General features: G+C 41.4%; 1 protein-coding gene across 3 annotated transcripts in view; it reads right to left on the minus strand.

Annotated features, from left to right (window-relative positions):
• LOC147623374 (uncharacterized) overlaps positions 1-11,865 on the minus strand; it is a 34,100-nt gene extending 22,235 nt beyond the window's left edge. Inside the window, exons 1-5 of one of the 3 annotated variants that reach the window (XM_086821525.1) lie at positions 11,554-11,865; positions 10,942-11,079; positions 10,723-10,797; positions 9,437-9,565; positions 8,461-8,601 (exon numbers count right to left, since the gene is read on the minus strand). In XM_086821525.1, the coding sequence (XP_086677651.1) occupies positions 8,461-8,601; positions 9,437-9,565; positions 10,723-10,797; positions 10,942-11,079; positions 11,554-11,671 (601 nt within the window). In that variant the 5' untranslated portion in view covers positions 11,672-11,865. Of the gene's footprint in view, positions 1-8,454; positions 8,602-9,436; positions 9,566-10,722; positions 10,798-10,941; positions 11,080-11,553 lie in introns of all 3 variants that reach the window. The other 2 variants (XM_086821524.1, XM_086821526.1) reach the window with 2 other exon arrangements.
• Between the last annotated feature and the right edge of the window lie 15,708 nt (positions 11,866-27,573).

The raw sequence follows: 27,573 nt of genomic DNA on the forward strand, positions 1-27,573 counted from the left end.
CAGTGGTCCCTATTTCTTCGAATTCCAATGCTTTGGTTGAAACAATCATTAGGCAGGAGCTCGAAGATGAGCAGAAGGGCGTCCATGACCAGGAGTATGAGCGCAACGAATTGCTCAAGACCTTTGGCTACATAGGTGGCCAGAGAGTCGTTGTCTTGTTTGACAGCGGCCGCACGGAGAACGTGGTCACGAAACATGCCGCTCGATGTGCCCGTTTCCTCCTAACTTCTGTACAAGCAAGTTGAGGGTTTTAGCACAGGCATGACGACCAGCGTCAAGTATGAAGCTCTAGGTGCTAAATTAGTCATTCAGGGCATAGAGTTTGTGCATGATTTTATGGTTGCCCCTCTTGTAGCAGCAAACATAATTTTGGGCATTCAGTGGTTTCATAAGTTCCTTCCTGATGTCAAGTGGGACAAGCACACTTTCCAAATTAGTCGGAATGTGTCCAATATCCCAGTGACCATTAAGTGTGAGCCAAGAATCTCGAACTTTCCACTCATCAGCCACTTGCAGGCTAAACGAGCAATTAGGAAAGACGCACATTGTGCGATGATTTACTACCTGACTGCTCAGACGGTAGTCAATGCTTCCGAGAAGTATTTGGCTCTCCATGAAAAATTCCAGAAGATTTTTCTTTGGGACAATATCCCTCCCCAACTCCCCCCGTCCAGATCGGAGGATCACAAGATCGACCTCCTCCCAGGCTCGGAACCTCCGAGCATAGTTGTTTCTCGTACCGGTATGAACAGGTTCATACGATACGATTCATACGGTACGGTATCATACGGTACGATAATGCAAGTTGTCGTTTCTGACCATTTGAGCTGCCCGTTTATGACCGTTTTCTAGCCGTTTTGTTTGCCTTGTGATATGTGTTGGGCCAAGTCTTTGGCACTTGGCACTAGCCTATGGGCCATGGCCCATACTTATGAAATGCCCACTCCCTAAACTTCCCTCAAGGCTCTCATTGCTTAAGTCTCAACTATCAAGCCCCCTCCCCCCCCCCCCCTCTCTCTCTCTCTCTCTCTCTCTCTCTCTCTCTCTCAACTCTCAAGCCTCTTCCTCCCCCGTCTCTCAAGCCTCTCTCTCTCTCTCTCTCAAGCCTTGTCACATGCACTCTGCACTCAGTGCATGGTGACAAGCTGGCTCATCAGTGCAACAGTTGTACAGTATTAGAACCCAGTAGGATGATATTTGTCGTACGCCGTGACCCCATTGTACATCCTCAGTCCAGGATAAGTCAAGCACGAGCTACGTAGGTCATTCCTCAACCTTAGCGGGTCAGTCAGTCAGTCAAGTCCCTTAACCCACTTGGAGAGAATCATTCATGCATGGAGGGTCGGTAGAAGCCTTAGGATTTGCATCAGAAAGCACTCTGCATCCTGCATAATATGCATTCATATGCTGTGCATCATTTAGAACATCCCAGAAGCCTTAGGGAATTTACTAGGATTTATCTGGTATTTTTTTCATATTTTTTGGTATTTATTTAGCATTTATTGTCATTTATAAATATAAACTTTATTAAATAAATGACCAGCCAACTTGACCAACCTCTAGTTAGTATAAATAGGCTTGCATAGGGCTTAGTTTCCCATTCAGTCTTCAGTGTGCTAAGAGCTTTCCTCCTCAGCCCTAGGAGTTCCCTTGCCTTCAGCACTAGACTAGTCTCATCCAGCCCTTGGAGTGCTTGAGTTTGCTTCAGCCAGCCTTGGTTCTCCAACGCATGTAGTTCAGCAGTCCCTACAGCCATAAGCGCAGCAATTCAGCAGTACTAACGCAGCCACTCAGCAGTCCTAACTCAGCAATTCAGTAGGACAGCATACAGGCGCAGCCGTACAGTCCTCCTCAGTCCCCAAAACAGCAAACAGTCCTGCGTTTTCTGTCCAGCATCAGTACAGTCCTGCGTTTTCTTTCCAGCATCAGCACAGCCCTACGTTTACAGTCCCACAGCAGTCCTACCTTGCGTTTCAGTCCAGCCTCATCCATACAGCTTGCGTTTCAGTCTATAGCAGTTCTCAGCCTCCCAATCATCATCCCCATCTACCCCAGCCATATGGTAAAGGTAACATAGCATTCATAAGCATTTACAGCATTCTAACATAGCTTAGAACAGTCCACCGGCTTCGTTTCTCAGCCTCAGGTGTGCAGCCCTTCCTCATGCCCTTGGGAAGAGTGCATAGGCTCGAGATTAGTCCATTGAGGTGTTTCTACAGCCGTGTATAGTTCAGTCAGGCTTCCGATCCTCCGAGATCTTGCGTTTGGCTTATCTACAGTCCACAATCATTCTCTCTAAAGAAATAAAGCAAATACTATCTCGTTATCGGGATAGGGGGCCCTTCAGTGGGTAATTCGGGACCCAATCTGGTGTACAGTTCTCATATCTCTCTCTCATATCTCTTTAAAGTTTGAAGTATTAAAGTGGATTGCTAAACTCACGAAACTCGGGATACAGAAGACGGTGTGAGCATTTGTGTGACGGGATCTTCCAATACAAAGACTTCCGCTGCATATCACAAGCCTAGGCTCTCTCTCTCTCTCTCTCTCTCTCTCTCTCTCTCTCTGAAGAGTCAAGCCTCAAGGAATCAAGCCTCTCTCACTCTCATTTTCTCAAGCCTCTCTCTCTCTCTCTCTCTCTCTCTCTCTCAAGCCTATCCATCTCTTCTAACTTCTAAGCTCTCCTTGTCTCTCTTAGAATGACGAGGGAGAAGAATGAAGCCTTCAATGTGCATGCTATCCATGTAGAGAAAGCCAATGGAAAGTCCAAGTCATATAGATGGACTTGTAAGTATTGCGGCAAACAATACACAAGTGGAGTTACTAGGCTTCTCCAACATCTCGGAAAGGCGGGAGGGCAAGTTGCGCCATGCAAGGAAGTCCCCCCTTGCTATATCCGATGAGATCTCCAACAAGATCAAGGGTGGATTGGGTGCTCACCGTGATAGTGGTAGAAGCTCAAGGGCGGATGATGAGGTCATTTCCCCGCCTTGTGATACATGCTCCCTCGCGCGCCTCCGCCTCCTCAAAGAGACAAAGGCTTGAGTCTCCCATGAGGCAAGCCACTCTAGCCCAAGCCATTGGGGTTCTCTTCTTCTCTATCACATCTCCGAGAATGGCAACGGTTAGCGGATATAGAGATTGCACGCACCATTATTGAGTGCAATCTCTCATTCCATGTGCTCAAGGTAGATCAATGGAAGTCAATGGTGAAAGCCATTACGGCTATGTCATGACTCAAGTCTCATACCACATACGCTCATTGCATCCATTCATGTGCATTGTGACATGTAGGTCGGATCGGAGAATGTGGTGCAAGTCATCACCGACAACGCTTCAATTTGCCGTCAGATGGGAAAATTGCTGGAGGAGGACTATCCCTCCATAGTATGGACGCCTTGTGCCTCCCATTGCATTGACTTACTCATGGAGGATATGGGCAAGTTAGTGTGGATGAAGGAAGTAATGACCGAAGCTATCTCTATTGTCACCTTCTTCACCACAAAGGTGAAGGTGCTTGCCATGTTCCGCGAACATAGCAAGTTGGAATTGAAGAAGCCTTCATCTACACGCTTCGCCTGCATGTGGCTCCTCTTGGAGCGCCTCCACGATGTGAAATCCTCCCTTTGCCAAACAGTGGTCTTCACAATGTGGAATGAGTGGGATGGTGAGAATCGGCGGAGGCCAAAGCCATGCAACGGCTTTACCTACAGGAGGAGTTTTGGCAGTCAGTCTGCACTATTGTCATTGCGGTCACGCCCTTCTATAGGATATTACGGATGACCGACATGGAGAGCCACCATGGGCCTTCTCGTTCATTTTATGAGAAAGGCCATAACGGAGTTTCGCACTTCTCCTTCCATCGACGAGGAGAAGCGTGATGGTATGTTGGCCATTGTGAAGAGATGGAAGTGGATGCGAAGACCTATCCATGGTCTTGCCGCATTATTGTATCCGGCTTACAAATCACCCACCCTCTTTACCAATGTGGAGCTACTTGAAGCTCGAGATGCTTTCTTGCCCAAAGCATTGTCGAAGGATTGCCATGGGAAGTTCCTTGAGGAGCTCATAAGCTACAATGACCAAAGGGAAGGAGCCGCGTTTGCATCTACTACCTGTTGGAAGAGGGAATCCCTTGTGAAGCCCTCTTTTGGTGGGAGACATTTGGATATGCGCTCTCAAGCCTCCAAAGGGTGGCTTTGAGAATCCTAGCTCAGGATTGCTCTTCGGGTGCATGTGAGAGGAACTGGAATTCCTACTCACTTGTACACACGAAGGTATGCAATCGCTTGAGCACGCAACAGTTAGAGCGGCTAGTGTATTGCCGCGCTAATTGCGCATGGTGCACGTAATGCAAAAGATAGAATCGGCGAGACGGGTATAAGTTACAACTTATAAGTTATAAGCATTCAAATTTCAAACTTCAATGTTTATTGAAACTTGAAACTAAATTCTAATACATTGCTTGTCACTTGATCATTGTACAATGTAGGTGAATGTGGATGCATTCAAGCTCACAGGGAGCACTCTTGAGCGTGTTAACAAAGTGCAAGATGAGGAGGAGGAGAGGATCTATGCAGAGATCTATCAAGAGCTCGAGTCGTTTGATTGACGACCTACTCGCACTCGTCGTGGGTATGGAGGTAGGAGCAAAGGAGTGCAAGTAGGAAGCTGTGGATGCACGATTCGTGGTGCTTCCAGGGACATAGTGCATACCTATGTGTGGCGTGGTTCGGGTAGCTCCACACTCGAGAGTGAGAGAGAAAGATGGAGAGGAAACACAGGCGAGAACCTGCTCTCAATATTATCACCAAAAGGAATACATGTTCCGAGCAAGAGGGGAGAACCCCGTATGTGAGGGACTGTAGTTAGACAAGCTAGGCAAGCAATTAGATGAAGGAGGCATGCCGGCTATATATATGCCTACATGAAGGCAGTCGACTGGAGATAAAATACCTACACAACTGGGAAAATATCGAGGACCATAAAATGGGAAATAAATATGGGTAAAATATATGTGAGGGGTGACCAGTCCCTTTGACTAACATGGTCAGTCCTAGAGGCTAAAATAGGACACAAAATAGGAAGCCAGTAAGTAGGGGATGATGTCTAACACCCCCTCTCAGCACCGGATGCTGAGTGAACTCCAAGAAGCTAGAGACGCCGTCCTCGATCAAAGATGAAAGATTGCAGAAACAGGTACCAAGAAAGCTCCACAAGCAATCTCCTTAGCAACTTAGCTACAAAAGCAACAGAACAAGCTGCCAGGTACCCCGCTCCTTTGGAAGAAAACAACCATATAGGCTGCGACGTGCTGCTCCAAATAATGGTTCCAAATCCAAGTGTAAGAACACTCCCCGAAGTCGAATGTCGTGTATCCAGCCTGGAGAAGGTATGAAAAACCTCATAATCAACCAAGATCAGATCCTGTATATAATCAATCCTGGGAGAAGCAAGGTGCTCCTCATTGGAACCCACAAAAGAAAGAGTCAATCTGCTCCAACTACTATACCAAGAGTAGCCAAATGCTGGACAAAAGCATCCTCTGAAAAGATCGGCATCGCAAGATGTAAAGACTCTGTAGAAAAGATGGGGTCCATCTGCTCAAACTCTGTACCATGAGTTGCCCAATGCTGTACATAAGTACACGCCACTGAGGTGGGCATCGCAAGATGAAAGGACTCCACATTTCCCTCTAAAAAAAGATATTGTCGGACTGATATAAGCCCAACCTGATCTTGATCCAAATCCAAAAAACTCTGGAAGTACCACTGTGCCCCAGGCACGGTTAGCAACCACAGATCCAAAGCATCCCACTGGGTTCAAAAAATCATCCTCCAAAACAATAAGCCTGCAGAATTGGTAGAGGGAGGGGCATTCTTAGAAGCATCACAAAGAGGCAGAGGTAGACTCCTCACAATGAGAAAGGGAAGCGCGACTATAAACTGCAGTGGTAACAAATGAAAAGATGCACGGGAGAAGAGAGCTTGAGCTCTTGCAAGCACACACACACACACACACACTCACAAAACCCTAAAAGAGCACACACAAGGTGAGAGGCTGAAAATCTTCTTCTTCTTCACACAACACTCAACACACCATATACAAAGATAGGAGTACACACAATATGAAAAGATACTCAACCAAATACATACTAGGGTTCTCTATAGTGTGAACCCAACTAAATGAGCTCGCGCTATAACTAGCCAGTCTGGCTGCATATCACCCATGATCTCACCAACCATGCCAGTGGTGTAAGTGTGGGGTCTATCTCCCAGGCGGGTCATCAGTGTCCACCGCCTCACTAGATGAGCTCGATATCTCAACACTCTCCCTCGAGCTCAACTCCATCTCATGTACACCAAGCGAAGCTCTGAATTTGCGGAGCTTCTCTGTATCCAACTCTAAGGTGATCTCTCCAGGTTTTGTTCCACCATATTGTGAACCCTTGGCTCCCCACTTCTATACTAACACTACAGAGTCCAGACTCACTTAGACCATACCAAACTATCTCCTATTATTTGTTCCAAGCTTCATTTTTGCTATACAATGATCCTCCACATCAAGCCACATCATACATTACACGTGCATTAGGAAAAAATTGGACTCAAAAAGAGTCCTCTAAGAAGATCCATGTCATCACTTTTCTTTAAAAAAAGAGATCATATCTTATGTTAAAACTCCCACGTGTGACATACCATTGGAAAGCCTTCGAGAAGTAGATTCGAAATCTACCACCTCCGACAAATTTGGAGTTGATATGCTCAAGTTATGCCTTCCCCACTAAAAGGTAGATTCTGTTAGAAGTCATCTCCTGTCTTTATCAGACACCAAGGCCTCTGTTGTGGGAGTGCCCACCCTGTATAGGTGTTTTCTCATTTTTCCTCACTCCTCGTATTTTTTCTCCATTTTTCCATGGTGGGGGTGGCTGCCCTATGCTGGCAGGATCACACAGAAGCTGGCCGACTGCACTCGTATGCATATGGAGCTGGCCGACTTTTTTTGTTGGGGTCGTGGAGGATTTTTTGGCTAGCCAACTGGAAGGACCCAATCATGAGGCTGGCGGCCTGCTTCTCCATTGGCCGACTGCATTTATGGGGCCATATAAAATGGCCCCATTGCCCACACATCATTGTATCATCTTTTCATTGCGGGATCTTGTGTATAGAGAAGAGTTACACGCCTATCTCTCTCCTTCTCTTGTGCTGTCTATTTTCTGCACTCTACTTGCTCTTGTGGTCTCAGATTTGGTTATCATCTCTGTTGCGTATTTTGACAAATTCCAACGATTATACCTTTTAGTGAGAAAAGGCATAACTTGAGCATATCAACTCCAAATCGATCAAAGATGGTAGATTTAAAATCTACTTTTCAAGGGCTTTCCAATGGTCTGTCATATGTGGGGGTTGGGACATAAGATGCATAATGTTCACCATGACCCCCTTTTTTCTAGAAAAGTGATGACATGGATCTTCTTAGAGGGCCCTTTTTTATGCCAATTTTTTCCTCATGGGACTTACCCCATGGGCTCTTAGCCTATTGAACATGTCTACAACAAGTTGTGGCAGACACACTCTAAGGTGATCTCTCCAAGTTTCGTTCTCTAAAACCACCACATTGTGAACCCTTGGCTCCCCACTTCTATATAACACTGCTACTCACTTAGACTGTTGCAGCAGACACACTCTAAAGTGATCTCTCCAGGTTTCATTCTCTAAAACCATCCCATTGTGAACCCTTGGCTCCCCACTTCTATACTAACACTACTACTCACTTAGACCATACCAAACTATCTCCTACTATTTGTTCCAAGTCCCATTTCTGCTGTACAATGCTCCTCTACATCAGGCCACATCATACATGACACCTAATATTGATCACGACTAACCAATCTCTTTTCGCTGTCTTCATTTCTCTCGTACTTTGAGGCTCATCATGCCCACACTGGGCAAAACATACTCACACGGGTGCATATGAAAACAATGCTCTCATAATCAGACTTGGCACATCCACCTACCCCTTCCCACCAAGTAAACTTCCCAAGCCACACAATCAGGCAAGTTCATATGACTAACTGATATCATGCAACCTCGACGTGAACCAAATACATTTCAACATTTTTCCCAACCTAAACAAGAGGAGCGTTGAGGTCATGATGGTCTCCTCACAAGCATCAAGTGTGTGCTGTATATAAACATATCTGTGATTTTCCATCATCAGCACCCTAACAGCAGGTGTAGGTAGGCTTTCATATAACAGCATGTCTACCTTCGTGTAAATGTCTCCGTACTCCCAAAATCACGTCACTACTTTTCATCAATTTTCAGGAGACAAAGACAACGCTAAGCTATGCTGAAGGCTAGCAGCCCTGTCCAGCAAATGGAGCCGATTTCTATCTCATCGTTTTACAATAATACTTCAAACAGCAAGCAAAACTGGAATCAAGCTTTATACCTTTACTTGGGGTGGTTTGATTCGACGAGCTGGGGCTTGGACTTGTACCTTGATTTGAGTTTTGACTTGATGGCGGCGGTGGAGGTGGCGGCTGTGGTGACCCAATAATAGATATGTTCAAATTTGTACAATCAGCTCCTATGGCACCTGTCAAAATAAAACACGTTCAAAGTTCAAACATCTATCTACGAGTTCAGGCGTGTGTAGTCATTGGAGAAACATCATGCATACATAAAGGCGGTATAGTTACTGACATGTTCACATACAACACAGAGGCATCATCACCACATTGGAAACATAATCTTGTGCATAAAGAAGCACTTATTGGGTCATGGGAATGGTATATGCCCTCGTTGCAAAGCAAATCTGGAGACTGTTTCTCATCTCTTTTACACATGCCCAGACACTAAACAGTTTCTGAAAGTGCTTAATGATGCCGTCGAGAAGTCTAGAAGCTCCCCGCTCAGCTGGAAAGAAGTTCTTTTAGGGGAATGTCGTCAGCTAGACCCCTTAACTTGGCAGTCTGTCAGATGTCTCCTGTTGTAGCATGTCTGGAAACAAAGGAATGAAGCCCTCTTTGGCATAAAAACTAATCACAATTTCTTTCTATTTCTTGACAGTATTTTCAAGTTGACCAAGCAAGTCCAACCTAGAGGTGAAAGTTCTGAAGCTGGTCGCTGGCAGGATCATCCGTGGAGAAAGTGGAGGAAAGTTCTGAGTTCTTCTAACTCCAACACTAGTGACTAGGGCAAGCATGTGTCAAGGATTGGAGAAGGAACCTATTGGCTTAGCTGTCTTAAGGGTCCCCCCATGGACCTTCCTCATGGGTCACTGTAATCTCATCCTTTTTTAATATATTTTCCTGTTTCTACTAAAAAATAAAAAATAAAAAAGAAATAAAGAAGCACTTATATTGGAGAGACATTATTACATGCATTAAAGAAGTCGACGCTAACACCGATGAGACATCATAAACACTTACATTGGCGAAGACAGTATCCATCTGACTTGTTAGACAGATTTATATACCCAGGGTCGCACTTGCACTCATAACTACTGGAATTACTTTCACGAGTGCATTCTCCATTCCCACAGACAGGAAGAGAGCAAACTGAAACACCAAAAAAACAGAAGTTGCAGAGTGTCAAAGACAGCATGATCATGTGATTTAAGAGAGGATATGATGTATGTCTATTAGCTTGCACATTAATAATTATGATGCATCATTAGGTGAACTTGTGATGAGCAGTGACAAGATATGGTTATTTGCACTGCTAAATGAGGTGCTTGCAGCTTAATGCATCTCTAAACACGAACACGACTGCTTTTCAGATTTGTTATATACTTTAATTAACAGTCAGAGAGGACTCTTAAAGTTTTTGAGATTAGCAGGAGTGTCATATTTAATAATTGCTAAGTTGTACTATTTAGCATTGAAAGGTGTACCACCGAATTGTGCAGAAGGTTTGTATTGACAAACAGTTAACCTGGTTAAGCAAAGGACTGTTTGATACCATCAACTCAGATATTCTAATGGGATGCCATTGACACGTTCAAAATCGCCATGGTCACTGAATGGTCTGACTCCCCCCTGCAGCTCAAAAACCACTGCAAGACTTGGCGCGGCAACCTTTCAGTGCCCATGACATCACTGAATGGGAGCTGATATACCCATACCTGCCAGCATCTTCCCCACTGTGCCCGTCGCCCCCCACAGAGGCAGGAATGGGGATCCCACTGCCCATGCCTTCTTAATCAAATGGATGATTAACCCCTTCTATTAAAAAAACCTTTGGCTATAATGATCAGAAGGATCTTTACCTTTCAAAGACTGAAAAGGCTAGGATACCCTATGCATTACAATGATTTCAAACCTTTTAATCGTGGGCAACAGTGTTCACAGAAAACATTGCTCTCTGCAAATCATTAACCTTACAGCCTGAAAATTTTTAAAAACCCAGTTGAGAATTTGCAATTTTTTGCGCTAAAATACAACTAATAACCTTACTTTTTGCAATTTTTCTTAAAATTGAGAAAAGAAAATTTGCAAGCAAAAACGAAAATGTTGCAGGTATACTGCATATAGTTTGCAGGTTTTCTGTGAACACTGGGCAAATCAAAGATACCATACGCGAGATCATGTACAGCAAAGGTTAATCTATTTGCAATTTTTGTTTACTTATTGGTGCTAATTATTATTTGGGATGGTTTTTTTCTTCATGGAGAGAAAAATTAAAGAATTTATTGGCAAGAATTTAACCCACATACCGTCAAGCGAAGTTGGAGAAGAAGCAGGAGGTGCTGGAGTGCTGCTTGAATTCGAGCAGCCCAGACTAAATGAGCCTGCAAAAGAGGCATGGAAATATACCAAAAATAAAGATAAAATAAAAATACTTCTTTAGTGTTAGAATAGAAGTCACAATTTATTTTCCTCCTTTAGATGATTTTCATTTACAAATAAACAAATAAAGAGAAATTAGTGCTCACAATTGGGGAGAACACATGGTATCCAAGAAAGTCCGAAGGGAGACTGCCAGCCCTCATCACACTGGCACTGGTACAAAGGAACTGAGGAAGAGCCCACACACTTTCCCTTCACACAATCTATTATCCCGCAAATAATAGCTGCCATTGAATTGGGCGAACAAAAACACATCAAAATTAATCAACTCATTAGACATAATCAACAGCTTCGCATGACATAAACAAATCAGCTCATTACACAATTTATCTTCTGCAACGTCGGCTACCTCTTCAACACTTCCAAATTAAAACCAAAAAATAATCTTAAATTCCACGTTGTGGGTTTTCTTCGACGCCAAATTTTTTTTACTGGGTTTTCTCTAAATCAAATCCTTAATTGTGGGTATTCTCAATATCAATTTTTCAGTTGTGGGTCTTGCTCCGCCATTGAGTACTCAAAACATTTTGCAGAATTCTCCAACAGCAATCCATTCATTGACCTTCTGAACTGTAGGTTTAGCTCAGCATTGATGATAGTTAAGTTCTATAAATGGGCTTTGAAGCATGATGCTGATTATATGCTGGAAGTGGGTTCTTAATTAAGATCAAATAAATGAGAAAGGATGTTGTATTTACAGCTGTTGAGGTCGAGCCCAGAGAGATCAAAGGCACTCTCTTCTTGGAAAGTAGAGCAGGCAGAACACGAGAAAAAGCAAGAGAGAACTATGAAGGTTAAACAGTGGTGCCAGGCCATGGCTGTAAACTCGAACTTTTGATCTGTCGCTTCTGCTAAGCAATGAAGTTGGTATCTCTCAGGCAGGATTACGAGCGTAATGAAGCTCTATCTGAGGGTAACCTTAAGGTAAAAGCTTGCGTTAATGATAGCGAAGCTCAATCTGAGGTAAATCTTCAGGACTCTCTTGAGAGGTTTGACATTAAAGTAGGGGTCTGTGGAGGTGGTTGTGGGTAGGTGTCCAAGCATTAAAGCGAACAGCATAAATTGTCCACAGCTTGTCCCTTTCCTTCAATTAATTTAATCTTAATCAATATGCCATCCAACTCTAATTAATTATAATTTGACGTAATCATGTTTTTTTTTGAGTTGTGTAACCCCTTGCGTTAAATTAAGTAATTAATTTTTATCTATCAACCCAATTTGCCATGAAATTGGCTCCAAAACCTAAAGTTTTTGCCGCCCAGAATGGTGGCTTTTCTTGTTTTCATTATATGACCCCACAATTTTAAATTTGCCTCTTTTTCCCTTGATTGTGCAAACCCGTCTTGGGTATTATTGAAGAGGGAAGTCTAAGTTCTTTCCTTTTTTTAAAGAAAAGACTAGAATTGTATTAGAAAATAGAAGCACATAAAAAATATATAAAGCTTTCTAAACGACTTCAATATCTAAATAAATAGAAAATTGAAGATGTCATTCTTTGTCGATACTCCTAGTTAGTTGGCAAATATATTGTGCTAGCTCTTCATCCCGAGTGTCCAAATTAGCAATAACTTCTTTCCCTTCAGTTATCAAGGAGGCAACATTCTCAATCGCTTCCTTGCGTCGTTGTCTACTTCTAGCATATCAGCAATTCTTTAACTCTCGAGCGCATATCAGAAAAGAAAGGCATTCCTATTTTTCCACACTATCCAAAGAAATTATGCTCTGATGATATTCCACAGTTTAGTAGAACAATCATTAGCTTCACCCAATAGGATTTCTTTCTAGTTGAGAGCGGTAGAATGGACCGGCTTGATGCACACTTGGAGGAAATCCAATATGATGGAGTTTCCATTCACAGTTAATAAAGAGGTGGGCTAAAGTTTTAGTTTTATCTTCTCCTTTACATCTGGGGACAGAGGCCTCACCCTATACCAATCTTAGCAACACGCTGGTTTATCCAAAGAGCTTTGTGGAGGATAAGCCACATGATGCATGACTTTTTAGGAGCTATTCTTTTAGACCATGTATGATGAAACTTGAATTTCCACTGACTTCTATGCTAATTAATGAACCATCTATCATTGAGTTTGACATAGAGAGAGGGAGGAGGAGGAAAGGAAGGAATGGGCAACAAATTGGATTGAAGGGACCAAATAATCGAATGAAGGAGAAGGGGGGCTCTAATCTGGATGAGATGAGCGAGGAGAGGATCCCAAAAGTTCACTCTATCTTGAATGAGGTCCAAATCCTGAGCATTTACCCTAAACATTATTTAGGATTTTAAATCTAGTAAGCCATCTTTTGTGATCGAAGTGTCAAATGTCAGCCCAAGTCCAAATGCCTTTCTTAGAAAGTGCATGAGCTCTTTTAAAGAGGTGAGGCTGGATAAAGTTTTTTTGAGTCAAAGAGAACCATATCGAGTCAAGATGAAAGATCGAGCTTTAAGTCTGAGATTTCCCACCAGACCAAGCTGGGGCTTAAGCTCATTCCACACCTACCAAAACAGCTTTAATAAGAGATCTACCATGAGCTTTAATTTGAATTGGTCCACGATACAGGGGAAGGAAGGGGAGATCCTTCCATCTCAGGAAACCCTTGATAGAATTTAGATGTGTGCACCTATTTGCTAGGATATCCCAGTCCTCCTTAGGGAAGTAGATGCTTCCAACAATCCATTTGGCTATGAGTTTGTCCTGCCAAGTCGAGGATGTTAGGCAGGCCCTGTCCTCCTTCATCCTTAGGGAGAGTACATTATCTCCAGGCCACTTTGGGGATCTTATAATTGCTAGAGTCTCTAACCCATAGAAAGTTTCTACACATAGCTTCCAAAGTCTTGAGATCATTGGTAGAGGGTCTCCAGCAAGAAAGAAACTAGATAATGGAGGGGATAAAAATGTGTCTCAAGACCACCAATCCGCTAGCTAGATTTTTTTGACATCCTTTCCATATGTCAAAACTTTTGTTGAACCTTCTTGAACACCCATTGCCATCTTTGGTTAGTTGAGACTCCAAAGCCCATAGGGATTCCAAGAAGTTTGAAGATAGAGCCTTTGGGGTTCATTTTACAACCGTGTTCTAAAAGCCAGCAGGGGGTTCTTTGAGAAGAGTTTTGATACCAGTCTTGATGTGGGTTGATGGTAGATCTTGAAGCAAAGAAAAATGTGGAGAGGCAACTTCAAAAAGAGACAATGAATTACTGATCATATACGAACCATATTGTCGGTGTCATTAGCAAATTGTTGAAGGCAAAGTTGGCCTACATTGTTGGGGAGGTGGATAACCATGAGGGATCCAGACTTGATAGCATCAGATGTCCAGTAGCCAACGATAGAGCATCTCCAACTGTGGCAAATAGGAGAGGAGCAAGAGGGCACCCTTGTCTAATTGATTTCTTAAGGTAAAAGGCATCCGATAGGTTACCATTAATGGTAACCCTAGCATGAGCATTGCCAAACAGAGTTTTTACAAGTCTAATGAATTGGTGCCTAAGACCCATGTCATGGAGGGACTGAAGAATGAAATCCCATTCCAGTTTGTCATAGGCTTTATCAAAATCAATGTTGAATAAGATGAAGTCCTGATTAGATTTTTTAGCATGTTCAAATCTTTCCCACAAGGCTGCTGGGGGAGGGGGGGTGGGAGGGTGGTTGGCGAGCATTTTTTAGCGAGCTCTTCTTAGGAATCGAGCGAGTGGATTCCAAAAAAATACCCCCCTCCATGAAGAGAGAGAGGGGCAAAGCAAGTTGGAGAGAGCAACATGACATAATTGTTTGAGAGAGAGAGGGCGATAGTGAGCTAGAGGGAGTGAACACAAAAAAAACATGTCAACATCACATCCTCTACATTGAGGTTATTGGTTCAAACTAAAATAAAACCAAGATCATTTCATGACAACTTCCAAATACAGAAATGTGAAAACTATCATCTTTCCTAATATGGGCCTCGCCTGTTCTCAGGGGTGTAGGCATAAAGTAAGTGAACTGTGTTCGTACCCTTCCGCACTTCCTCTAGTAAGACACGCTCAGACGATTCATCAATAAATCCATGGGCTCGCCATATTGTAATTAAGCCCACGGCTTTGTCCTTAACTTGAGAAATAGCATCATCATTCCCAGGAAGTGGAAAGGATGTGAGACCTTTCCATGCTTATGCACCATCTATGGTCTTCTGCTTGACTTCCACATTGGTGGCCTCCCTCTAGATACGCTCAGCAACAACTTCAATACTAACATTTGATGAGGCCATCACAAGCAAAATGAAGGAGGATTTAGGATGGTGTACTCTACTCTAAAACAAGGCTTGGTGGCAAAGGTCTATAACAAAGTGCTTTTGCCTCTATATTTATAGTAGTGGGAGAGGTGCACTCTTCTTTTTAAAAAAAATATCTTTTTTAATGTTAATAATAAAGGCATCTTTCCTTGATTTTCTACACCACAATAATAAAGGCATTTTGTAAGATTCCTCCCCCAGCCCCTCATGATGTCCAAATTCTCCCCCTGTAATCAAATCCCTCTTCAGAAATATAAAAGATCTTGTTTCTACCTGTTTTGGTCTAGAGAGAGAAAATGTTATAGAGAGAGATTATTCAGATTTTGGATATTTTTGGATGGAAAAATATCTCTTCATATTTAAATAAGTTCCCCCGAAACAGAAGTTCAAAAAGATTTTTAGAAGGTGCATTCGAAATAAATTATAATCTGTTCAAAAGGCCTTATGTTCAAAAGGCCTTATCCTAGGGGTCCAGATTTTCTGAAAATTTTAAATTAAGGTTTTGAGGGACCAATCAGATTCATCCAAATGTGTGGAGGAGATAAATGGAAGAAATAAAGAAAATCCTCCCAAAAATGAGTAAATACTCACATAAGATAAAGAGTTGACTAAGGACAAGGATATTAGTTAAAAAAGAAGAGATATTTAGTGAAATGATGAATTTTTGACACCCCAAGATGGGGATTCCCCCTCATGAAGGAGGCGCCTACTTCACATGTGTGGTGGAGTTTAAAATTATCAAAAATTGAGATATTTCATCTCTCCTCTCTCCAAATTCAAGTCTAGTTCCAAAAAGTAAGCTAAACTGACCTAAAAATGGTCAAAAATTGACCAAACTGATTTGGAAAATTCTTAAATCAATTTGCTTGGTTAGAGGCTCACTTTTTCCTATAAATAGAAGCCTCTCCCTTTGTTGAAGCTTAATAGTGTTTTTTGCACTGTTACCCTGCTTCTCCCAAGAGCCAAAAACTGTGAATTTACTCATAATTCATTAGTTTTTGACCTTCCCTCTTCTAAAGATTGGTGGCCACTCTTGTTTCAAACAAGAGTAGATCCCTCAAACCATCAAGCCAAAGGAAAGCTCTCAAATTCCTTCGTAAGTTGAAAATTCTCTCTTTTTTCTGTTCATTTTATGGTTTTTATGATTTTTGTCTTCTCTAAAATGAATATGATGTTATGTCTCATTGAAAAAAAGGCATTCCCCTCTCTTCTTTAGTAAATCCAACCATTCTTTATCCTAGATGAATGATTAATGGATAAAATCAAGTTTTTCATAATGTTTATCTTAAATGAGTAGAAAATGTTTACATTAGAATGATTTAAATACACTTGGTGAAATTCTAATTAATTTTAGAGAGTAAAAATTTAAAAAATGGTCAGCCATACAAAGGAGGTTATGGCAAAATTTTCTAAAATTGTGTAAAATAATTTTTACTTTTTTTAATTCAAAAAGAGTAATTCCCATCGTATATGTATTCTTAAAGTGTTATTTTTCATCCTAGGTATAGAAAAATGCATACTAAAAATATTTTATTAAAAAGTGTTACTTTCTTTAGAATTAAATTCTATGCATAGAAGGAAGCATATTAAAATTGTTATTTTGATTATAAAAGTGTTATTTTTATCATAAATGATTTTTATGCATAAAAGAAATTCTTTTATATTAAAAGAGTGATTTTCATCATTAATGATTTGTATGCATAAACTTATGCATAAAAGATTTTTTTTATATTAAAAGTGTGATTTTCATCATAAATGATTTTTATGCATAAATGGATGCATAAAAGAAATTCTTTTATATTAAAAGAGTGATTTTCATCATAAATGATTGTATACATAAACTTATGCATTAAAGATTTTTTTTAATATTAAAAGTGTGATTTTCATCATAAATGATTTTATTGCATAAATGGATGCATTAAAAAAATCTTTTATATTAAAAGACATTTATGATGAAAATCACTCTTTTATATTAAAAGAGTGATTTTCATCATAAATGATTGTATGCATAAAAGATTTTTTTATATTAAAAGTGTGATTTTCATCATAAATGATTTTTATACATAAATGGATGCACAAAAGAAATTCTTTTATATTAAAAGAGTGATTTTCATCATAAATGATTGTATGCATAAACTTATGCATAAAAGAATTTTTTTATATTAAAAGTGTGATTTTCATCATAAATGATTTTTATGCATAAATGGATGCATAAAAGAAATTCTTTTATATTAAAAGAGTGATTTTCATCATAAATGATTGTATGCATAAACTTATGCATAAAAGATTTTTTTATATTAAAAGTGTGATTTTCATCATAAATGATTTTTATGCATAAATAGATGCATAAAAGAAATTCCTTTATATTAAAAGAGTGATTTTCATCATAAATGATTGTATGTATAAACTTATGCATAAAAGATTTCTTTTATATTAAAAGTGTGATTTTCATCATAAATGATTTTTATGCATAAATGGATGCATAAACGAAATTCTTTTATATTAAAAGAGTGATTTTCATCATAAATGATTTGTATGCATAAACATATGCATAAAAGATTTTTTTATATTAAAAGTGTGATTTTTATCATAAATGAAATTTATGCATAAAAGAAATTGTTTTATTATAAAAGTGTGACTTTCATCATAATTGAATTTACACATAAATAGATGCATAAAAGAAAGTTTTTATTTTAAAAGAGTTATTTTTCATTGGATTTAGTTTTTATGCATGGGAAGATGCATAAGAGAATGCTTATGAAATGAATGTGGATTGATGTAGATGAATGTATGAATAATGTGGATTGACATGTGGATTGATAATGAGCTAGGAACTATCGAAAAGGCCCTTGAGTGAACAGGTGGTGAGCGTTCTGGTTGCCAATGATGCCATAAGTACACCGATGAAGGGATGATTGGAAATAAGGATTCAACCAGAGATTTTGAGGATTGTGATCAGTGACACAATGGTTTCATTAAAGGATTGTGATCAGTGACACAATGGTTTCATTAAAGGATTGTGATCAGTGACACAATGGTTTCATTAAAGGATTGTTTTAAAGATAGCTGATGCTAAGAAAAAGGTAATTTCATATTGGGTGTGTAAGTGGTGTGACTAGTTTTATGTTTGCATGAACATTCGGCTAGGGGGCTTGGGAACTCTTTTCCCTGGTACCCGAGACAAAACATAACCAAATTTCTAATTGGATCCCATCACTACAGTGGTTGGTGGGCGGTTGGCTAACCCATGGGACTGGATGGGGTTAGGCTGGATTGGTAGATCCGTAAATCGAGACTTAATTTCTGTTTAGTTCGATAGATGAAGTAAATTTCACACAAAAATTGTTCTATGGAAAAGAATCAACGGCTGTGCCTCTCAGTGAGGAAAAAAGCGTTGGTCTCTATGATCCAAGTACAGTCTTTTTCCCTGATTTGATTATGGGACTTATGGGTTCGGTCAGATAAGCTCAATTAGTTAAGGCTTTTGACTACATTAAGGAAAAGTTATCCTGGTGGAATCGCCCGTGCTTTCTAGGCAAAGGAAGTTTTTTCCGGGTTCGGTTTTGGAAAAACCGATGGATTAGTCTCTTGTCTGGATATCCATGGGTGAGGCCCCGAGTGTGGGACCCTACCCCACGCAAGAAGTGCTACTTCCGCTACTAGCACCCCTGAATTTGTTGCACGGTGGAGACAGGGATCTTACACATTTTTTGAACTTGTTTGGGAAAGAGCGAGTATGTATTGGAGCACCTTCATCCTCTCTCTTTGCTCCTCTTGTAGGATTTCAAACCCATGAATGCTCGTAACATGAATACCATTCATCACTACATGACAACATTCTACAATACTAGACCTATTTGAAAATGCACAACCCGTAGAGTGAGAGGGGGGGAGGGGGGGAGGAGAGATAGACATTGCACAATTCAACCCTCTACAATGAGGTTACTTCCACAAAGGTTACATAGGTCCCAAAATACTAGAGGTCAACTGATTGTCAATGCATTCAATTGTCTAAATTAGGGTATGTTCTCCTACGAGACACGGTATCGTAAAGCTCAAGGTCGGATATAATAGGTTGGTGGTGGATGAATATATTCTCGCTCTAGATTAAGCCTAGCACACATAAATAATGAAGTACAAGTTCTTGCATGCAAGATATGGCTTCTTCTTGGATTCTTTATCGGTAGTGCAATCATCGTAAAGAGAAATCTTGCATCTATATCCTTCCCCTGCCAGCCAACTTCCATGCTTGCTTTCTGCTAGGTTTGTTCTTAGGGTATTTGGACAATTATTACTTATCTCTATCTCGTTGTCATGACTGAATTCCAATGTGCTATGTGCACCTTCCACTAGCTTAACCAAGAGTCCATTGGTGACAAATTCCTATCCATCACATGACCATTGCACCACCGTTGATGTATCAACAATCGAGCCTCCACCACTAATGCAGCTTCATTGGGCCATACGCCACTTCTCGCGCATTGCTTTGTGCTCTCCTTGAGACGTAATGCATACATACGTTGTTGTGTGGGCAACCATGCTCTGCTCCCAATGAAATAGGCAAGACCTCTCCCTATCTGTCAAGACGTTATTTTTTTCACCAATGAACACATGCCGAACTGCATTCTACTTAGCCTGAACCTCGTCTGCCATGAAACCAAAGAAATCTGCCCTCTCACAACCATGGTTGGCCATCACTTCATTAATGCATTCCCGTAATAGACATTGGGCCTCCATATCCTCCTCTTTCATTTCATGTGTCGCAATCGTGAGAAGATCTTGCATGCTATGTGAAAACTCTAGTCATTTAAGATGTTACACAATTAGCTAGCTCTAACTACCTAAATACGCTACATTGGTAATATGCTACCTTGGATCATACATATAACAAGCCATGGTCACCCAATCTGATGTTCGTAGGGTGTGGTCAAATTGTATCCACGCAAGTCGCCAACTGGTCCATCACATTCGATTCACCAAATCCAACCCTAAAGCAGGTCCAATGGTGGACATCTTGAAAACATAGCACTTCTCACCGACGAGGATCCTTGACCCAAGTATCTACTTCCGTGGGAAAAGTCGTAAGTGCACTCTCACTTCAGAAGTGCATCCAAGACAAAGCTCTCCTTTGAAGGCCCTTATCAGGTTACAGTGATGACTGACCTCCGAAACCTTAAAATCAAATTGTTCAAATATCACAATTTACTGCCCCATCATTGCGATCTACCCCTAGCACCCTGGACACCACATGCCTTGTCCTATTAATTAGTGCCTTTGATGTGCATGAATGTGCATAATGTTGATGGAAGCCGATGTGTATCATTAATCTACTCATCGTCTCATCGAAGGGCATTACATAATAGATGTAGCAATGCACATCGCCAGAACTGAGCAATAATGGCAAAGGAGCTTTCCAAATGCATTGTTGCACTCCTCTCCAGTGGTTGGTGCCTTTAGCATGCTTCTAGTAAAATGTGATGTATTTGACACCCTGTGGTTCTTTAAACACAAGCAAAGTTCATTCACACACTTCAAACTACCTAGGCAATGGCTTCTTCGACATACTCCAGGGAAGACAATGTTAGAGCTTTGCAGCTTTGACCACTAGTGGGGATCATACTTATGCTCCATGGAGTCCATTCTTGAGCATGTTCCTGGTCGGTGGGAACTCAAATGCAATATCACCATTATATTACCTAGGAATCTCCACGACCTTGATAACCTCTTTGACATTTAACAAAATCTTTGTTAATGTGTTTCCCTTGTTCATGCTCCAAAGGTATTCCAAAATGCTCTTACCTCTCCTCTTGCAAACAGTGGATAAGCCTGATGCATCGGTTTTGTAGTTATCTTAAAAGGGGCTGCATAAATCTATCACATTCTTCTGAGTTGGAAGACCTTTGGACAGGCTATCTAAGATGGCTATTGGTTGTGGGTTTGAGTTTAATCAAGCATCAACTATTGCCGAGTAATTGGCTGAAAGAGAGTCGTCAAGTATATAAAACTCCTCCCCCTCATGATTAGAGGTTGCCTCGAGAGGGATATGCAACTCTCGGGACCCAATATTTACTATGGCTTTCAATCCATAGAATATGGACCCAATATTTACTATGGCTTTCATGCTCCAAAGCTATTCCAAAATGCTCTTACCATCTCCTCTTGCAAACAGTGGATAAGCCTGATGCATCGATTTTGTAGTTATCTTGAAAGGGGCTGCATAAATCTATCACATTCTTCTGAGTTGGAAGACCTCTGGGCAGCCGGGCTATCTAAGATGACTATTGGTTGTGGGTTTGAGTTCAATCAAGCATCAACTATTGTCGAGTAATTGGCTGAAAGAGAGTTGTCAAGTATATAAAACTCCTCCCCCTCATGATTAGAGGTTGCCTCGAGAGGGATATGCAACTCTCGGGACCCAATATTTACTATGGCCTTCAATCCATAGAATTAGTGTGGGGAGCTACTTGTTTCTGTAAAAACTTTGCACTCACGATAATTTGTCCATTATTGAAATGTAGACTCTTCTTAGAAGATGGGAATGTGATTGTATAGCTCATTGTAAAAAGGGACAAAAAAGAAGTACACAAGAATAAGAAAGAATGGCATAATAGGTAGGGAGTAAGTATTAAATAGTTATTAACACCCTTAAATAAGTTGGCCGTTTTGAATTTGACCATTTTTAAATCAATTATTATTTTTAAATAAGTTGGCGGTTTTTAATTTGACCATTTTTAAATCAATTATTATTTTTGAAAAAAATAAAAAAATGATCCTGTAACACACACACACACACACACACACACACACACACATACCAAAACTTAGCATCCCTGCATTCTCTCCCCTTTTCTCTCTCCATCACTCCTCTATCTCTCTCTCCCCTCTTCTCTCTCTCCTCTCTCTCCCTCATCGTGGCTTACAAGATGAATATCGAAAAACATAATCATTATTTAGCTATAAAAAACTCGACAAATACATTAAAGAAGTTGGCATTATGAAGTAGTGACAACATCATTACTACATCAAAGCAGTTGGCATTATGAAGTAGCACCAGCATTATTACTATGTTCAATACTTAGGAAACACACTCATTAGGCTCTACGGCGCGTAACCATTGATGGGCCCAAATTCCTAATTAGTTGCTTATTCTCATCATTGATGACTCTGCATGTCCTCCAGTAAGTAATCGTACTTGATATTATGCGCTCGAACATATATATCGTTGCAAGGTCGTTCTTCTTTGCTTTGATTATTTGCTTGAATTCCCATAATAAGTTCCTTGAAATCTCTCTAGCTTGGTACAAGTCTGGATTGTTTGAGTCCTTCTTGTACATCTCATCAAGTGCCATGTATCCTTACCATGTGGCTACCATATGTAATCCCCGATTGTAGGCATTACACGTGGCCACATGGAGTGCGTAGTGTAGCACTACGCACTCTATGTGGCAGACACATACACGTGGCTGGACGTGGCACACCACGTGTAATGTCCGCACATGGGCATTACACATGGCATCGCCATGTGGGCGTCATCCGTGTGGCCTATGCCATGTGTCATTGCACGCGACACAGGCCACGCGACGTGGCCTGCATGGCTGTGTAATGGCTTTAAAGCCGCACAGCCAGCGGAGGGCCCTCAACCCAAGCGCCCTCTCTCACCCTCAACGCACGTGTCCTCTCTCGCCCTCGCATCCCCAATGCCCCTGCTGTTCTGCCCTCAACACCCTCTCTCACCCTCAACGCTCTCTCTCTCTCTCTCTCTCTCTCTCTCTCTCTCTCTCTCTCTCTCTCTCTCTCTCTCTCTCTCTCTCTCTCTCGCACCTCAACGTCATCTCCTCACCTCTCAATGCTCTCTCTTCCCTCAACTTGCCAATCGAAGGGGTTCATCGGATTACAAGATGTGGGCATACCACAAGTGGCTACATTAAGCGAGGTAATGCCGAATATCTCTCAATTGCAGTTGACTATGGGAGCTGGTTCTTCAACACACACCGACAATCGTGTGGCTAGCAGTAGTGCCATGATTATAGAAGAATAGGATTTTGTAGTAAAAGAGAGTTTTGGCCAAGTGGTTAATTGACACATCTCCACGAATTGGGTGGAGGACCACTTGGTCGATAACCAAAACCGCCTTCCTAAAGTGCCACTTTGTTGCCTCCTTGCAAACCCGACAATCCACGTGAACAAGGATTCTATAGAGGGGTTAAGGAGAGCACATACCAATCGACAATGGCGGCATTCATTGTCTCTGAGGGACGCCTTAGCAAAGCACCCATTCCATTCGATCATCGAAGTGCAGCTAGTCATGACCTATCATTGTCACGTGAGTTTGACACGATACTAGAGGAGACCAAAGGATGGGAACACATGGTTGGGAAGATGTTTGTTGTTTGGGATGGCAGCCATCAACTCAAAGCTTGGCAAGAATGGGAGAATACCAATCGAGTTGAAAGAGAGAGGATTCCCAAGGTGAATTGCAGAGTGGGCCGATTCCTTGAGGAGGAGGAGGAGGAGGAGTTCTTATTTGTGCTGCACATGAGTAAGTGGATTGTACATTGTTTTTTTTTTGTATGAAATGAACAAACATTGTATATCTCATCATTTACCTTATTTAAAATGCATGCAAAATTTTCAAGGTCACTACCATTTATGTGCCGAACACAACGGCACATGATATATTTATGATATAGCGTGTGGGTCTTGCTGATCCACAATCATTGTATTATTAAAGTGCAATGACGCTGAACATGCATGGGACCAGAAAGTGCTTACTCATCGGGGACTTGATAGATCGAAGTGGCTAAAGCTTCCCATGGCACTCTGGTTACAATTAGGTTTCAAGGTGTGTGCACGCCTCTTTCTCAAAGCATGTTTTGATTTCGAAATATATTTCATAAATATAATGCATTGCAGTCGGTGTTTGATGCTGCATTCCAAGCCAAGATCAGTGGCTTACTTGAGCGAGGGAGTAGAGAACACCATTGAATGTAGAAATGTTCGACAAGAACTACAGGGATGCCCTCAAGGAGATGGAGGAACTTTTCACTAAGAAGGGACATAAGCTGGCACAAATTGCTAGCCCCGACGATTGTGGAAAATAGTTTTTTTTAAAGTGATCTTGTACCTGGGCTGGGGTGAAAAAGCTAGAAAATTCACTAGTCCAAGCTAGCAGAGATTGCTCGAGCACATATTTCAAATGGGGAGGAATAAGATCTCTAACTCTCTTGACGCATTAAATTCTTTTTTTAAAGTAAGTAGAAACATAATACTTGTTCACAATGTAGGAAATGTAGGCTCCTTGACATATTGGCAAGTGGCGAGTTTGCTATGAGGGACACTCAGATTCCACCATCCACCACCAATAGAGCGTTCTTCATGTGGATCCATCGTCATGTGTACTGGTTCCAATTGATCGAGTACTATTAATCCCATTTTGGATTAACAAGTATGCTCCTCCAATTGAGTACATTAATAAGTGTCATGAAACGACACTATAAAAGTTGTAAATTATGAGATATTGGCCACCCAAGGCCCAGTTAAGTAAGTTTTGGGCGCCCAAGTGTGAATAAGGGCCAAATGTATATAAGGAATTTTCACATAGTGAAAAGACACAATCCCCCTTTGTGCTATTGAGAGTTCTTCTTTGTGTCTTGAGAGAGATTGAGAGAGAGCATTCTAGCATTGTGCCTCTTATGCTTGTATGATTCATGCTTATGTCGGAGAGTGAGAGAGAGTGATTGCCTTATGTGACAGTGTGAGCAACTCTACGGTTATAGCGTGGAGGTGGATCTTGGAGTTTTGGAGCTTAACAAGTGAGCTTGGAGGCCTCAAGGGACTCAAGTTCGAAGCATTGGTAAGTGCCCTACGATAGTTGTGTTCTATTGCTCATCCTTTAGGTGAATGTATTGAGTTCCTTTTTGGAGGTGTGGTAGCCCATAACATTTTTGGCGCTGCTACTAGGGAAACATCTTTGTTTCTTCCTTCCTCTTGGAGTTTCAGCTCCCATTGCATAAGATTCATGATTGCCTTTGCATTCTAGTAGTGCATTATGTAGGAAATGAATGGATAAGATTTGTGTAAAAGTAAAAAATCATGAGAAATTGGTTGTGTTTGTTGTGTATATGTGTGGTGGAGTGGTCTTAGAATAGAGCTTCACTATTTTTTCTAGTTAATTTTGATATTTGCATCACTGGAAGCATCAACATGAACAAGAAGGTTGGTGTTCTATTTTTTTTCTTTACCAAAAATTCACAAAAATCTAAAAAATAAGGAGCCATTGACTGTGCCTTGAACTTGTATTCCACTCCTTAGAAGTGGCACAATCATTTTGGGAACTGTTGAATAAGTATTTTGCACCCATAATCACATTAGTTGACGTGGAAAGTTCTCACGTGAAACTGCAAGAAAATGTTCACACCGTGAACCATTTTCTGTAACTTCACACTGTGAACTGCTCCCGACATCAACGCTGCGATTAACGCTACAAATCACAGGATTACCTTGCCAAAAATAGGTTATCCTAACACCTCTAACGCCACGAGGTCTGACAAAATTAAGAACCGTGAGTGCAGAAATTTGTTCACGACGTGAACCATTTTAGAAACTTTCATGGCATGAACCATTTTTTGTTCATGACATGAACCCATTATTTTCCACATGACATGAAACCTTATCTTTTCATGGCATGAACTTTTTCTTGCAATCTCATGGCTTAGTCCAATCCAACACACTAGCTTGGTATAGTCAGGTTAAGGCTACAAATGTATGGAAAGGATCGATACCCACAATAAGGTAACGAGGAATTCTGATCTCAAGAGGGAAAAAATTTAAACACGTGAAAGTGCAGAAATGCGTTCACGACGTGAACTATTTTTTGACACTTCACATCGTGAATTGTTCTCTACAATCTCACGGCCTCTCAGAAACAGATCGACAGAATCTAATCAAAACATACTTGGGTCATCAAAGTAGCTTATCAAATCATACATACATTTATCAAATCATACATACATGCACTTAAGATCTGGAAAGCTCATCGGAGACGATCTTACACCAGACGATAGTGCATCAAATCACCCAGGATCTTCCTATAAAAAAAGTGTGGGTTCAGGCCATTCAGTAAGCACTCACTTGAGTGTCTTAAGGAATCTGACCACTGTTGAAACTAGTAGTGAAGAATCCATGGAAGAAGGGCTGAGGTACTCTTGGGAAAGAGGAGAAACCACCCTTCCCAACCAGATCCAGTGGTATCATTGATATCGCCCGGGGATTTTTTGGTCTCCAAACCACCCTAGACCAAGAAACGCAATCTGCGGGGCGGGCATGAGTCTGTCAACCAGCGCACTGGACTTGGTCCAGGGCAAGAAGTGCCCATCCATGTCAAATTCTAGGCTATCGAACACCGGCACCTCCTGAATGAGATGGGACATGGAAAGTGCGGCCAGGACGGGCAAGTATTCTTCCCCACCTTAGAGGAAGTAGAGTTAGATCTAAAAAGGATCGAGGTGGAACGATAATTATTACGAGAATTGAGCTTAAGGAAACAAGAGCTCGATACTCGAAGGGTGAGAGCTAAACAAAAGGAGATGGGAGGTCTAAACCTACTCTAATCAAGGGGTAAGGAGCCAAAATTAGTTATGTGGGAAGAAGTGAGGGAGAAATTCCAAACTTAGAACCCATCACGGAAGAGCCCAGAGTTGAGGAAGGGTTTATAACCCTAGAAGAAGAGGATAATCTAGCAAGAGCACCGGGTGAAGTGGAGGACCGTCTGTACACCAAAAAAGATATTAAGCAGATGATCAATCATCCTACGTTCCTACAGGACATGGAACTTTTAATTATGCAAAGGCGTATAGAGGCAACTAATGATGAGCCACACCAAGGTGTAGTGGTGGCAGAACCATCCCATGAACCGGATATACCTAGAAGAGCCAACACAAGAAGAGGACGAGGTGTAGGTAGGGGGGAGCAATTCCTCACAGACCAAGGGTGGATTGGTCTGTGAGGAAGAAGAGGACGAGGTGTAGGTAGGGGGGAGCAATTCCTCACCAACCATTGATCTTAATGCAGCCACAAGGACGGATTTGTTGAATATGGCTGCCGAAATAGGCTGAGGAATGGTCAAGGAACTAGGCACTGATCTAGAATCCCGACCCTCCTAGATGAAGCCACACATCATTTCCAAACTCATCCAAAAATTCTATGGGGACATAGATCCTATTCAACATGAGGAGATTTTTGAATACACATGAGAAACTTGCAGGCCTGTCAGTGATGTGACAATGATCCATGCTTTCTCACTGACCGTGGAAGGGAAAGCGCATCAGTGGTTCCGAACCCTCAAACTTGAGGATAAGGTTAACTTCACACGACTCAAGAATGTGTTTGTGCCCAGCTTTGCAAAGTGGTGATAGATTAAGCCCTGTAGCACAACTACACAATATCAAACA

This window comes from Cibotium barometz, chromosome 27 (assembly GCF_041138505.1).
Source record: "Cibotium barometz isolate CiBa-2024 chromosome 27, ASM4113850v1, whole genome shotgun sequence".
NCBI classification, from domain to species: Eukaryota; Viridiplantae; Streptophyta; class Polypodiopsida; order Cyatheales; family Cibotiaceae; genus Cibotium; species Cibotium barometz.